General features: G+C 39.0%; 1 protein-coding gene across 1 annotated transcript in view; it reads left to right on the top strand.

The window, feature by feature from the left end:
• Nucleotides 1–5,146: 5,146 nt before the first annotated feature.
• The window catches only part of BDP1 (B double prime 1, subunit of RNA polymerase III transcription initiation factor IIIB), a 45,811-nt gene continuing 35,559 nt past the window's right edge, over nt 5,147–15,398 (top strand). Inside the window, exons 1-11 of the mRNA XM_027663665.1 lie at nt 5,147–5,700; nt 6,348–6,454; nt 7,466–7,525; nt 7,869–8,009; nt 8,897–9,030; nt 10,051–10,145; nt 10,709–10,763; nt 11,435–11,578; nt 13,134–13,418; nt 13,745–13,919; nt 14,915–15,074. Of these exons, the coding sequence (XP_027519466.1) occupies nt 5,203–5,700; nt 6,348–6,454; nt 7,466–7,525; nt 7,869–8,009; nt 8,897–9,030; nt 10,051–10,145; nt 10,709–10,763; nt 11,435–11,578; nt 13,134–13,418; nt 13,745–13,919; nt 14,915–15,074 (1,854 nt within the window). The 5' untranslated portion in view covers nt 5,147–5,202. The remainder of the gene's footprint in view (nt 5,701–6,347; nt 6,455–7,465; nt 7,526–7,868; nt 8,010–8,896; nt 9,031–10,050; nt 10,146–10,708; nt 10,764–11,434; nt 11,579–13,133; nt 13,419–13,744; nt 13,920–14,914; nt 15,075–15,398) is intronic.

Consider the following 15,398-nt stretch of genomic DNA (forward strand, 5'->3'; position numbering starts at 1 on the left):
TGAGTCCCGCCAAGCTCTGGCCGGTGAGGCCGTGTCTGGGCCCGCGAGTTCCCGGGATCGGCCTGCGCGGGGTGAGGCGGGGGCGGCGGTGGGGGCTCTCCGTAGCGCGGGTTGTGGTGCCCTACCCCTGCTGTGTTTGGGGGCTCGTCCCGAAAAGCTCCTGGGAGACCCCGCGGTCGGTGCCCGGTGTCAGCCGCGTCCGTGGTTGTCGGAAAACGACTTCTGGGTGTTTGACGCGTTCGCAGCTTAAGCAGAACCGAAGCTGCGGTCCCGCAGCAGGTGCTTGGAATGGGCTACCCAGGGAGGTGGTGGAGTCACCGTCCCTGGAGGGGTTCAAGGAAAGACTGGACGTGGCACTTGGTGCTGTGGTCTAGTTGGCATACTGCTGTTTGGCCATAGGTTTGATTCGATGATCTCGGAGGTCTGTTCAAACCTAATTGATTCTGTAAGATAAAACTGCGGAGCAGGGACCCAGTGTGGTCTGGCACTCGGTTTCTGGCTCTGCTGCAGCCGGGAGCCGCGGTTTGCTGTGTACAGCAAAAATTCCTTGTGCTCCGTAATCGGATTACTTTGATTCTGCATTCCTGCAGCACTTCCTCCTTTGTATTCGTCTCTCCATGCATTAACAAGGGAAGACTTTTTAGTATTTTTCCTTTTCGACTGTCCAGTTTTTTAAGTGCATTTTACTGTAGCGCAAGCACGTTGTAAAGTTGGTCGTAGGACCAGTCCTTGAGGACCTTCCTGTTGTAGTTTAACCCTGGCTGGATGCTAAGCCCTTGCTTGCTTCATCGCGCCCCTGCCCCCTCCCAGCCCCATGGGATGGGCAGAAAATCAAAAGGGCAAAAGTGCAAGAATTCTCTTGTCAAGATAAAGATAGTGTAATATATAAAGCAAAAGATGTGCAAGTAGGCAAAGCAAGATTGGGAGCTCATTTACCACTTCCTGTCATCAGGGCAGGTATTTTACTGTCTCCAGGAAAGCGGGGCTCCATTACGTGTAACAGTTACTTGGGAAGAAAAACGTCGTAACTCCAAATGTCCTCCTGTGTTCCTTCTTCCCTGGCTTTTACCGAGGAACATGATGCCACATGGGATATCCCTTTGGTCATCTGGGGTCAGCTGTCCCCGCTGTGTTGCCTCCCAGCTTCTTGCCCATCCCTAGTCTGCTCCGTCATGGGGCACCATGAGAGAAGACCTTGGTGCTATTTAATCACTGCTCAGCAATAGCTGGGATGTGGGTGTGCTGTCAACACTCTTGTGGTCACAAATCTGAAACAGTAGATCAGCTACTGTGAAAGAGGTTAACTGTCCCCACTAAAAGCAGTACGGGCCAGTTTTTCAGTAAATTTCCCCCGTCTGATGTTTACTTTTCACCACAACCTTTCTACTTCTTTTAAGTTCTGCATCTTTCATGAATATCTCTATTCTTTTGGTTGAAGCTTGTCCTTTATAACAGTGTGAGAAGGTCTTACAGTCTTCTGTTTCTTGTGACTAGAAATTCTGATATCAGAGTTGGCATGGCATGTCTTTGGGCAACCCATGCTGCCTCTTTTTCAGCTTGTGTCTTACATCTTCACTTCTTTTGCATTGTGCTTTAAGGATGTTTTTCTTTCAGGTTTTATTTATAAAATTCCCGTGTTACAAAGATTATGTTACTGGATCTTTTGCAATCTGATACTTTGTTCTTAAATGAAAACATTCTTACTATTTTTCACTTTTGTGATACTGTTGCTAATTCAGGAGCTTTGTATATTTGTAGTTTAACCAGTGCTTCAGTGGAATATAACACAAGGTTTCAAAACTAGATACCGGTGCTATTCGGAAAGGCACTCTGATCTATTCTCATGCCTTAAAAAACAGACCTTTGCCATATAACCTTATGACAAGGTAGCCCACCCGCTGATAAAGAGAAGCCAGTTGGTGTAATCTTTTTGGATTTCAGTAAAACCTTCAATCCTGTCTCTCACAGTGTCCTTCTAGACAAACTGTCCAGCCCACAGCTGGATAAACACATCATGTGCTGGGTGAGCAATTGGCTTATGGGTCGAGCACAGAGGGTGACAGTGAATGGGGTGACATCAGTCTGTCACTGGTGGGGTTCCACAGGGCTCCGTGTTGGGCCCTGTGCTCTTCAACATCTTCACAAATGACTTGGACACAGGACTGGAAGGGATACTGAGCACATTTGCAGATGACACAAAACTGGGAGGAGCTGTTGACACTCTCACAGGCAGGGAGGCCCTGCAGAGAGACCTCAACAAATTGAGGACTGGGCAATCACCAACCATATGAAGTTCAGTGAGGGGAAGTGCCAGACCTGTATCTGGGATGGGACAACCCTGGATATACGGGCAGAGTGGGGAGTGAGACGCTGGAAAGCAGTACCATGGAAAGGGCCCTGGGGGTCCTGGTCAATGGCAAGTTGAATGTGAGTCAGCAGTGCCCTGGCAGCCAGGAGGGCCAACCCTGTCCTGGGGGCATCAGGCAGAGCATCACCAACCAGTCCAGGGAGGGGATTGTCCTGTTCTGCTTTGCACTGGGGCAGCCTCACCTTGGATATTGGGGCAGTTTTGGGCACTGCAATATAAGAAAGGTATGAAACCATTAGAGAGTGTCCAAAGGAGGGCAGTGAAGATGGTGAAGGGCCTTGAGGGGAAGCCGTGTGAGGGGCAGCTGAGCGCACTTGGTGTATTCAGCTGGAGAAGAGGAGGCTGAGGGGAGAGCTTATTGCAGTTACAACTTCTTGTGAAGGGAAGAGGAGGGGCAGACACTGATCTCTTCTTTGTGGATCAGTGACAGAACCTGAGGGGATGGCATGAAGCTGAGTCAGGTTGGATGTCAGGAAAAGGTTTTTCACCCAAAGAGTGGTTCACTGGAACAGGCTCCCAAGGGAAGTGGTCACAGTACCAAGCCTGACAGAATTCAAGATGCTCTCAGGCACATGATGCGATTCTTGGGGCTGTGCAGGGCCAGGAGTTGGACTTTGGTGATCCTTGTGGGTCCCTTCTACATCAGAATATTCTGTGATTTTAAGTAACAGGCACATAAAATATTTTTCTCAATAAATATGAAAAATATCCAAGCTTAAAAATCCACAAAACCATACCCTTCTGTTAAAAAAAAATAAAAGAAGAGCAATTGTAAGAGAATTAAAACTGTTTTAAAATTGTTCATGTTGCATGTGTTTGCCAACACTTTGGAAGGTGTGGGGTCTGTTTAAGGGTGAACTTCTTTGGAGATGTGTGGATTTGGAAAATATTCTTCTTAGAAGAAGAGACCTGTGAACCAGTGGAGAACTACGGTGGGTTCCACAACTCAGCTGGACAGAGAAGGTTGTATCCAACTTGAAACGCAGGGAGACTCCCAGGGGAACTTATAGTCCTGGGAGCAAGTAGAAAAGGCATGGGTGAGAGCTGCTCCCTTCCTTCCCCAATTTGATCACCCTAAGTTCCACTAAAAAACTGGTTCTTAAAGTTCTTGGTTGCTTTTGAAGGTGTACAGCAACCAAATAGGAGAGAGTAAATAGGGATTTTTTGCAGAGCAGACGGTGTTAGCTTTTTGGGGAGCTCTAGATATCTTTCTAGCTGATGCATTTTAGAAATTGGTTGTCTAGGTGTCTCTGTCTCTAAGGAAGAGTGTATTTGACAGAAGTCACACAGTTTGATTTCCTGGGTGAGGTATTTGATGACACATGCAGCACAATGTGTGTGTTGTGTAGCGTGCAAGAAAAGTAAAGGTAAATGTGAAAATGTCTTGCATATCTATCCTTCCAAATTACAGCATTCCTTCTCAGCTGCTCAAATCTGTGTCTGTAGCATTGGTTACTTTACCCTGTTTTGTTTTCAGGGAAGTGAAAATTTTCAAAGCATAAGATAATTCTTCTTTTTTCATACAGTTTCTGCTAAATTGTGTTTAACTGTTCAGAAATCCAGCATGGCACTCTGATTAAAAACTCCACAAAACACAGGTGGTACGGAGAAGGTGAAAAAGAATTACTTTCCACTGTCTCCTGCTGTACAAAGAACAAAGGGTGTTGAAAGGAATTTGCAAGGATCTCATTCAAAACACACAGGCAGGCACCGTGTAATAACCCCTCTAAACTCCTCGTCTAGCGATGTTCTGTGTACTAGAAATGTTTATGAACTCACAGTGTGGGGCAAACTGATTCAGCCATTTAACAGAGGCTGCTAAATGCAAACCCATTATATGCAGCATTTGCCTGTATCACACGCAATAGATGGAGAGGATTTAGAAAAGTTTCTCTGTATGTTTATGCTTTTCTTATATTCCTTGAAAGGCAATTGCACCTGATCATTTTTGAAAATGGCTAAGTGAACTGTGGGTGTGGTTGTCCTCATATACAGAAACAGGGCATAGTTCCAATGTAAAATTAAAAAAACCCCCTCTTTATGACTCAGTTATAATTCTGCTGCAGTCTTACTGTGAGCAACAGCCATGAAGCTGAACCCTGGAGGAGTCAGCAGATTTGGGGAGATCATAATTGTTCGCAATTTTACTTGCACTTTGAAAGTTATTTCTATGTAAATGATGGGAAAAGTACTTATATAAGAAGGCTTTCCAGGGAAGCTAAGAGTTGTTGATGTGTTAAGTGTAAGCAGCAGCCAGTTTGCCTGCTGAAAGTTTTTCTGAAATTCACAGTTTACATATCATCTACTTGCAAATGTGTATGTAAGAGGAATTTATTACATTTATTGTAATAAAAATCATCAAACTGCTTGTGACATAGAGCTTTATTAAAATGTTTTTAATATATCATCTGTGTTATGTGATGTATTTATTTATTTATTTATTATTTTTTTATTATTATTTTTTATAAAGCTTTATTGTACCGGTATTTTTAGCTGAAAGGAGAGAGCCTTCCAAAAAAAGAAGTGGGGAGTGGGGACATGTTACTGTTGTGGGCTAGTTGATGAGTAATTAATATTAGAAAATAATATGCCAGCTCTTATAGCTGACTGGTTTATGAAGAAGTACCAGCTACAGGTTGATTCTAGCGTTGCTTTTTGTATACAACAATTTTCCTGTAGCAGGGGGTTTATACTGATTTACCCATAAACATATCTCGAAAGTAAGAGTGAAAAATCTGTCACCATGAAGTCCTTCAGAATAATCTCTTGAATTTTCCAGCGATGACAAGGCTGATGGTTCCAGTGGTGCTGGGGAAGCTAGTAAACCTGCAGAGATGCCTACGCAGAGAAGAAAACGGATCTCCACCATGCCAAATCTTGTCAAACCCAGGGCTGGACCTTCATCTGCTCAGCGTTCTGCACCAAGGCTGCAGAGGCGAACATCACAGGCTCCTGATGGCGGTGTTTCATTTCAGAAGGATTCCCCCACGCCAGAAAAGAGTAGCGTTGAGAGCTCTTTAAAGTCTCCCATGCTTCCTGAGAAGAAAACACCCGTGCCACAAGTGCCACAGTTTTCACCGCTAAAGAAATCAGTGAATAAAGAGCAAACTGTTGGTGTGGCTGCTCAGAAAAATGATGACAGTTTGCAGAAGAGTGTACCCTCTCCCCTCAAGGAGAGACCAACACAGGAGAGATCAGAAACACAGGAGGAAAAGCTTCCTATGAAACCTTCTCCTGAAAAAGACAAACGAACGTGTTCTGACCGTGAAAGGATCCTCAAAGCTCGGAAGTTAAGAGAAATGCTTAAAGAAGAGCTGAAGAAAGAGCGGATGGTAAGACCTCTGTGCTGAGCTGTGCTGGTTTGTAAAGGGCAAGGCGTGTGATTCACCTAGCATACGTTATCTCTTTGCACTAGTGGTTTCTGGTGGTCATCAGCTGCTCAGTGCTAGTAGTCTGTGATACCTCATAACTCCATATGGGTTTGTTCTGTTTAGAGGCAGTAGTAGAACTTTGTCCACTAATAATATGAATTTCACGAGAAATTGTGTATTGTTTCATTTGATTAGACCCACAGGTCTTTTTGACATTACACCTGGTATTATTTTATAGTCAGCATTCCAATTTTAAAGTTGCAGAGTTGGTATTAAGTAGGGAAGTGTGCTGTAAGAAGCTTGGGATTTGGTATTTCTCATAGTGTTTCAAGTGGATCATTGTCTGAGTTCTGTAATTTCGAATAACTTTTAACTTTTATTTCTGCCAGATGTTGAATTTCTCTGAAAGGTTGTCTCTGATGCCCTGTTGACAAAGGGACAGTTTTAATATAATTGTATTTTGGTTCTTGGTGGTGGTGTGTGTGTGTGTGAACAATAGAACTCCCTGAATGGGGTACTTCATTGGCAAACAAAAATATTAATTTGTGAACTGTAAAGTACTTCTGGGGTGAATCTGAGTGGGTTTGTTTTTATTTTTTGTATGGAAGAAGTTGAAACACAGACCCCCAGTAATCGAAGGGCGTTCTCCACCAGATCGTTCTAAAATGACCATGAGAGACTTGATATACTATCTGCCAGAAAACAATCCTATGAAGTAAGTATGACTTCTTTTTCTCTCTCCTTGAGCTAAATTAATTTTCTACCTGTTTAATACTTAAATCTGGAGTATTAGCACAGATGCAGTGTTATTGCAATGGGAATAAAGGCTTCTATTTCACATCTACTTACTCCTCATACAGAAATGAGAATGGTGATTAATGTACTTGTTGAAATACACAAACATGAACCTTTCCCAAGTATTAATTTATCTCTGTAGAAATACAGAATAGTAGAATTTTATTTTTTTTCCCCAGTTACCTGCTGTGAGATTTTTAGTTATGGCTGCTAGGAATGTTATGATTGCCTGCCAGGTCTAATGGACTCAGGAAGCTAAGCATTTCTCCTTCCAGGTGCTGAAGTGCAAAATGCACTGCAAGACCCATGAGGTCTTTACATTCCATCTGGATGGATGTAGCTGCTGCTGTTCTGTTTACATTTTTCACCAGCAGCAAGGCTGAGTGAGCATCCCAGGGGTGCACAGACACAGGGAACACTAATGCAGCTGGCTGCACAGACTGCCACAGACAGAGCAGGGCCTTTTTCCTGCAACTGCCAAAAGCAATCACATAAATAGAAGTACAGTTATCCAAATCCTGTTCTTTCTCTTAGTAGCTGATAAGTTTTCTGGTACTGTCTGTTATCACCTGCTTGTTAATGTTTGTGTGTTTGTGTGTTTTATTGATCATTTTCCTTGTTATTTTTTCTTTTACACTGAAGAGTCCTTCAGGAGGTAATGAGCAAGATACTCTTACATTTCTTATACCTTAAAATGGATTACTGCTCAAAGCATCTTTTTTTTGTGCTTGCTGACACAAGAAAGAGCATAATTCATTAAGCATTAAGTGGTTGTTTAGTTAGACGTAAGTCTAGATGTGATACAAAGAATGGACAAATAAAAAAGCTTTGTGGGTTTTTTTGTCCATTGTCTAGTAAAAGCCAGGTTTGTGGAATGAAGCAGAAATGTATCTGTATAAACAATCATCTCAAGCTTTTTATGAAATTCCAGGTCTTCACTGGCAGAAGAAAAGAGAACAGAAAAAAATTCTGCGCTGAGTCAACTGAAAGGGTTAGTCTCGGTGGTGAAGTACAGTAAAAAATTTTCTGGTGTTAAAAAAAACATGTTTCTGTGGTAATACAGTCTAAGTATTTTTTTAATGTTTCAATATCACAGCCCTTATTTATAAGAAGTTGTAATTGGGAGCGTAGGCTGGTTAAAGAACATTTTACTTTCAGTGTTACATTTTTGCATATTTCCATTTTACAATAGAATGAAAAGCTGATTTCAGAGTTTATGTATTGACTAACTCATTGATGTGTTGCTTTGCTGAGTGGTTCATTAAATTGGTGAATGTCTGACATACTGAGCAGCAATTCAAAACTGTTTTTGCTTGCTGTCTTAAAAACTGTAGGCAGGAGGAGAAAAGTACTCTTGGTCATGAAGAAGAGGAGGAGGAAGAAGAAGAGAATGGGGAGGAGAGTCAGGATGGCCCACTTCTAGTTCCTCGTGTGAAAGTGGCAGAAGATGGTTCGATTATTCTGGATGAAGAAAGGTAACAAATCCTGTGCCTGTCTCATGGACAATACATACTGCATTGCAGCTTAGCTTGGGGATAGAGAACAGTTCTTCTACTTTGCCCTGGGGCAAGCATGAGTATGTATTTGTGTGTTGAGAGTTGAGATGCATTTGCTTAGGAAACAGTGGAAGTATGTGGCAAAGGAGCAGCAGTTCTCTGCATCTCAGTAGTGGCAGACTTTATAAGAAATGTTTTTGGAGAAGGAGATAAAGAGGAAAGTGTATTTCATTACAGAGAACGAACACTGGGGATTTGTCAAACTTTCAAATGTCTTCTATTTAGCTGACTGTTGTTTCTTAGAGTTAACATGTATCTGCTTACTGTTACTTGGTTTTCAGTATGACTTGCTCCAGCTTTGCATTTTGCATGTTGCTGCTTTATTCTTCTGTGAGTGTTTTCAGAAAATTTGCTTAGCATATGACTTTTAAAAAGTAGATTATTGAATTATTGAGTTCCCCAAAAGTATTGCTAGAATGAGATTTAGTCCAAGGTTTAAGGGTAGAGCAGGACTGGTAAAAGAATTTGAAAGTGTTCTAGAAGGATATTGGGAGGCTCTTATGGTTTTGCAAAATAAATTTCTTGAATGTTAAGCAGTCTTTTTTAAAAATACTTAATTATGTCTATCTGTACTATACTTACAAAAAGGAAAAAGCAAATTTACTTACTTACAGGCTGAGTAGGGTAGTGATTTCTTTCTACATTCTCCAATTAAAGTATATGTTAATGTAATTATTATACTTAGTTACAAAGTGCAAATGCTCGCTTGTGGCATGAAAAATTTGAATATCTGTCTTATAAACATCTGCTATGTGTCTTCTTAGCAATATTTTCAGATAAGTCTCTTTGGGTGTTTGCTTTTCCAGCTTAACTGTAGAAGTTCTAAGAACAAAAGGTCCATGTGTTGTAGAAGAAAATGATCCCATCTTTGAACGTGGCTCTACAACTACATATTCCAGCTTCAGGAAAAGTTTTTACACAAAACCGTGGTCAAATAAAGGTGAGTATATTTTTGGTTTAAAATTTCAAGTCTGCAGAAAAGTCTTACTTTTCCACGTATGCTTTATACTTGACTTCTTTTTTTTCCCCAATGGAGTAAATGGATCTACTTATGTGTCATGTAGTGTCAACCCTCCCAACTCCTATAATAAGAAGAGCTATGATTTTTACTGTGAAAATTGGTATTTTTAAAGAATCCACTGCCTTATTATATATTATACATAGGCTACCTGTGATTTTTTTTTTTTTTTCTGTCATGGGTGTTTAGTGCTGAAAAATGATGAAAAATGCTAGTCTACTTTATTAAAAGCATAATTTTTGATTCTGGTGTGCAGATCAACTGCTCTGTATGGAGCAGTTAGTACTTCTTAACTTGGTTATTCCAACTTGGGCAGGAATAAATCACAGAAAGTATCTCTGGACTGATTTCAGTGTAAACAGACATCTGTTCTTATGAAAGGGTGGGTTGTTTTTTCTTTTTTTATTACTCCTGCTGTGAATTGGTTATTATCTCTAGGCTGACAACACCATGCTAGGCCTTTTACAATTGGGAAGGACTTTTTACACCTGTAGATGGAAAAATTTAGCTTCAGAATCCACTGTGCTCCTTTTGGGAAGAATTGACTGTGCACTCTTTTCCTATTAGATAATAGTGGTGTTTTATGTGGTGTTTTTCTGATTTCTGTTTGTGCTTGTGTTCATAATAAAAATGGACGTTGACAATTTGGGATTGGTTAGTTTGATTTACTAGCTTTACAAAACATATTTCACACTCTGCAGTTTTAACATCTTAGACAATTCTTTCTGTTGATAGTTCATTCAGCAAATGTTACTAGAGGTACGTAGGTAAAATAACACATATACTCCAGCTCACCTGGACTTGCAGCTACAGCAGGTGAACTTGAAGTTACTGATCTCATGGCATTAAGTCTGCAAGGTGTTTTTATTTCTGAGAGCAAGGAGGATGGTTTAGTAAATGCTTAAATGCGTATGATATTTTTTCTTATTTTTATTTCTCTAGAAACAGATATGTTCTTTTTAGCTATCAGCATGGTAGGAACAGACTTCTCCTTGATTGGACGGCTGTTTCCTCATAGAGCCAGAGCAGAAATTAAGGTAAAAATTAAAGCACTCAATAAAGCAACTAAACATCTGGTTTTGCTTTTCTTTTTCTCATTTGCTTTCCCATGCTTCCTCTGTTAGTACTGATATTTTTTGATGCTACTGCCCCTGTAGTAATGCTTTTTTTAACACCTGTTTCAAGAGGTTCTAAGCATCTGAAACATTAATTTACTGTTTGAATTTTGATCGATGTACCTAGTAAATCTAGCACAGTTAGACATAGTTTGTCTTTATTTTAAATGAAGAGTGATGATAAGCATAAGTGGCTGTTTGGTGGTGGTCTTCTGTGTTGTTTCTTTTGTGGCATACAAAGCCTTTCTCAGATTGAAAGTCAGGACAAAGGTCTTGAAACTAACAAAAACAGTATATCTGGTGATATTTACTGGTGGCAGATTTTATATTTAAAAATTAATTACAAACTTGTGTTCTGTGAGTGTCTGTGTAAATTCAGCAACTTCAGTTGGCTTGCATTGAAGGCTTATCTTGATCTGCCATTTTGTATAACATGCTATTACATTTCTTGCTTAATGAAAAGACAACTGTATGTTTGCTTTTAGAACAAGTTCAAACGTGAGGAAAAAGCTAATGGATGGAGAATAGACAAAGCTTTCAGTAAGTAAAGTAAATGTACCCCACCCTACAATGAGTCATTGAATGGTAGTCTATTTTCACAGTAATTTTTGTGCTTTGCCTTGCTTGAATTAATTATAAGGAAGTTTTTGCTCATAGGTGAGTCCAGTAGCTGTGGAATCTTAGGTTTTTATTACAGGCATGGGTCACGGTGAAGATCTCGAGGTTTATTTTCTTTTTTAGGTGTCTGCCTAATGAGATTAATGTAAACTTTCGTATATATATTCAGTTGAAGGTTATTTCAGTTGAAATTCATGAGAATTTCTAGCAAGGTTATTTATTGTAAACTGCTTTGAGAGTCCTTTAAGAATTTTTTTGTTAATCGAATGAGGTACATATGTCCTATAGCAGCATATTAATACATAATTTGATACTATGCTACAATTTCTTGTCAGGTCTTAAATTTTCTGAACTACTTAGTTTTATAATTTGGGGTTTTTTTTAAAACCAATCTACCATAATCCATGTTACCTTTTTGTCAACATTAGTCTCTGCTCAAGTGATACAGAAGATATTTTTCAGAAGAACACTCTGTTGATATAACTGTTGCTTTTTATTATCATGTCATATGCCACTGATTACTTTACAAAGCTGAAACTCAAAAAAATCACGAACTTTGAAATCTGTTCTATTTCTTTGCTTTAATCTGATAGAAGAAAAACGACCCTTTGATTTTGAATTCTTTGCCCAGCTGCTTGAGAAGGTCTTAGCAGATGAGGAAAAGAGGAAACAAAAGACTGTTAAAAGCCAGAAACCAAAGGAAAGGAAGTCACCAAGGCCTCGGAAGAAGTCAAAAGGTACTTTAAAATAATGCTTGAGGTGGCATTACAGAACAGTGGTCAGTAATGTGTTACTAGATGAAAGATCACATAGGGAATCTTTTCCTTCTCTGTTGTGAACGGGGCAAGAGGATCCTAGCCTTGTAATATAACTTTTCAGGTGTAGTTTACTGATGTGTGGGATGGTAATAATTACTAACAGCAGAAACGTGAGACTGCAGTGAAATAAGTGCTCTTGTGCAGTCTGAAGCACTACTATTCTAATTTACCAGTTGATAAGTATGTCTGTGAGCTGATGATGAATTCACTTGTAGAATCCTTGAGCCAAAATCATATTTTTGGCAAGCTCTTCTGTGATTTATTTTAGATATGACTTACATTTAGAACTCTCTTGAGGGTTCTGTTTTCTCCTTTAACAGTAGTTTGACTTCCTAAGTCTGAAGGGTGTGATTCTTTTCAGAGACTCTTATAAAAGTTGTTTTATCTGTTCAAAATAAAGATTGTGTTTAATTACTGTATAATGTCTTAATTACTTTAGTATCTGGGAAAGGACCTTTCACCCATGTGCCTAAATTAAAACCAGTTATACTGACACCATTTCATAAACATCGTGCTAATTCTGTGGGGTTGTTCACTTGTTTGCTCCATAAGGACCTGTTCCTTTTTAAGTGGTATTGTGTAACAAACAAGTGAACAACCCTTTTAGAGGGGATGCTAGCTAGGAAACAAAATCAGTGTTTAATTCTTAAAATTGAAATAGTTGCTCTTTTCTATAACCTTTTGGATTTGATTAAGTAAAATATCCCATCTTTTAGGATTTAACAGCCATACAGAGAAGTTCTGTTTGTACACTTTATTGATAGATTAAAAGTACTTAGTGTGTAGAGCAATGTGAGTATGCTTTTCTACTTCTCTTGCATTTTGGACTTTTAATTACAGGGGAACAAGTTCATTTAAGAGTAATGAAAAGGACAAGGAAAGGTTCTTGGTGGTTCACGTTCTACATAAATACAGGATCAAGACAAAATGTCCTTAAAACAGTAGAGAGGAGAATTTTAGAATATCATTAAACCCAGAAAATAACTTGTCAGTTACTAGCTAGACAATATTTCAGCTTTCTTATGTAAGAAAGCACAATCAACTGCAAAACATTTAATGGTAAAAAATTACCTTTTCATGGCATATATTCTGCAACCATCATCACCTCTTTCTGCAGAGATACGATAATTCTTTCTGGAATAGCAGTGTCCGTTTTCCCTGAATCCAAATGCGACTGTGTAACCTGCTAAAAAGCATAGGAACATTTACTAAATTTGCTTTACATCCCATATTGACCTTCCCCTTGTGAAGTGTCCTGGGTACAGAATGTGTTTTGCATTTAATGTTGAAGTTAATCTGTGCTGAAGCTTTTCTGTTAAGTCAGTGACTGCTCTCTGGTGGTCCTGCTCATATGTCTGGCCGTATATTGGCAGTGATGTGCGAATACACAAGATGTTGCTAATAAAAATACCTGTGCTGTTTATGGCTGTGTATTACTCCACCAGTCTATTAACCAGGAACCATAATGTCTCAGTAGCAAAAGCTGCCAGCACAGGAGCTGCTAATGATCAAGATGAACTTCAGGAAGCCAGAATTTCTGATGAAGAAACAGAAGCAGACGGTGTGACGGCTGAGAAAGAAAATGAGGAATCTCTGGGCATTTCTGAACAGGCAGAAGAACAGGTTGCGTTAGAAGCATTAGCAAAAAAGAAGAGAAAGAGGAAGAGAAAAGATGATCTTGAAGAGGAGGTAGAGAATATTCCAGAAGAAATGTCTGTCCCTTCAAAAATTGCTGAAGAAGGGAAATCCTCTAATAAAAGTAAGAGGCAAAAATGCTCAAACGTTCAAATATAAATTTTATATAAAGACATTGTGAACTTAAAAAATGGGAATTTGGTCTTTAATTTCTATTGCTGATCTGCCTTCGGAGGTTGTGGAACAATGCCTTTCAAGATCAGCTTTCTTACTAAATCTAAACACTATTTTAGCTGAGAACAGTTATCTTAAATCCTAACACTTGGTCTTTTTCTACTGGGATTTTTGGTATTAAATTAACTCTTCCTCACTGCAGCTAGGATTTGAGAATTGGAATTCAAAGACGTTTCCCAGAATGTCCAGATTGATTTAATTCTTATTAATTCTCAGGGAAAAAAGTGGTGCATGATACAAGCAATGATAGTCATACTACCTGTAGAGAAGAACTGGATTGTGCTATTGAAGGAAAACAAGATGAAAGTGCTGTCACAGAGGAAGAGAGATCAGAGTCCTGTTTACCAGTGACTGACCAAATGGAGAGAGAAGATGGTGTTGATTTATGCAGGTAATGTTTATAATGGGAAGTTTAGGCAAAATAAAAGAGTTAAAAGTTTTAATTTTGGTTTTATTTATTCATGTTAACTGCCACAGAATGTGCAGGTTTTTGGTTTCTGAGAACTGTCTCGGGTTTTAGTAAGCTGTTTATGATTTACACAATCAAACATATGAAAATATTCTCTGCCCTGATGGCCTGTGCTTGCAAAATTGATGTACATTAATACTAAAGTCACTTACAAAACTGATTGCATTCTTTTTGAGTGTTTAGGAAGAGCACTGGTTTATCCTAACTCCTAATATTTCTCTTCAAACACTGCTTGATAATGTTGCTAAGTAGTGTTGATATGCTTGAAAAATTTGTCTGTTTTTAATAAAATGGTTCTTGTGGAAAAGGAATGTTGCTTAGACTTTATTTTTGCAGAATCTGGGCGGGAGGCTAGCTTTTGTTTTGTTCAATTTTGGGCCTACTTATAAGAAGGTGAATGTTTATTAGACTTGATATATGTGAAAGTGGCAAATGTAAAAATTCATTATGAAACTGAGTGCAACTTGAGAGTCCTGCATGTTAGTTGTATTTAGCGGTATTGTGATTAAAGTTTCTGAGAATCTGTATAAAATAACAGTGTCCTTTAATACCTCATTAGAAACATATGAAGGAACAGCTATTTGCCTTTGAACTCAGCATAGATGGTCCCAAAGGATGAGAGGAAAGAAGCTTCTGCATATGCTGTTCTTGTTAAAGTTTGTTTTTTAAAAACAATCGAGTCTAGAATAATCAGATCAGATTTCGACATCATCTTATATAATAGCAATGCAAAAGTACAAAAGTTGTTTTAAAGATCTTATTCTGCAAATATCACTAAAACTTGTAAGGTTCTCTGAAACATGGATACTTATGTCGAAATTGCATTGTTTTTCTGTGCAACTTGATCTATCTGTAAACACTAACAGCTTTTTTCCTAAAAATACACTAATGTTGCTGTACGCTTTTATTTATTTCAGCTTTGAAGATGTCAACAATGTTATATTAGAAACAGAGTCAGCTAAACTGAGAACCGGGGATATTAGAGACGATACATCACAGGAAAGCCACACTTCAGAGTTACCAGTTTCAAAGATTAGAAGCCAAGAAAGGCAATCTGAAGAAACTAGAGAAACAAAGGTATTTTTATTTTTTATGTAGTTCTTCTCAAGAAGAAGCAGTTTGTAAATTAAATCAAAACTGTTTTTTGGTTGTTTTTGTGATGGTTTCACCACTGGGTGGACAAAAGTCAACAGGTCTAAGAACATCACCAAAATTTAAATAGTATCAGTTTGGCTGGGTTTAATGGATTGTCTGTTAACCTGAATTTATTCAGAGAGTATACTGTGCATGCTTGACCTATGTCACAGACAAATAAAACAGCAGAACAGTTTAATTATCCAAAAGTGAAGCATTGCAAAATGAACAGTTAAACCCTGGAGCAGGATTTTGCTGGCATACGCT

This window comes from Corapipo altera, unplaced genomic scaffold (genome assembly GCF_003945725.1).
Source record: "Corapipo altera isolate COAL_440 unplaced genomic scaffold, ASM394572v1 61129, whole genome shotgun sequence".
Lineage (NCBI taxonomy): Eukaryota > Metazoa > Chordata > Aves > Passeriformes > Pipridae > Corapipo > Corapipo altera.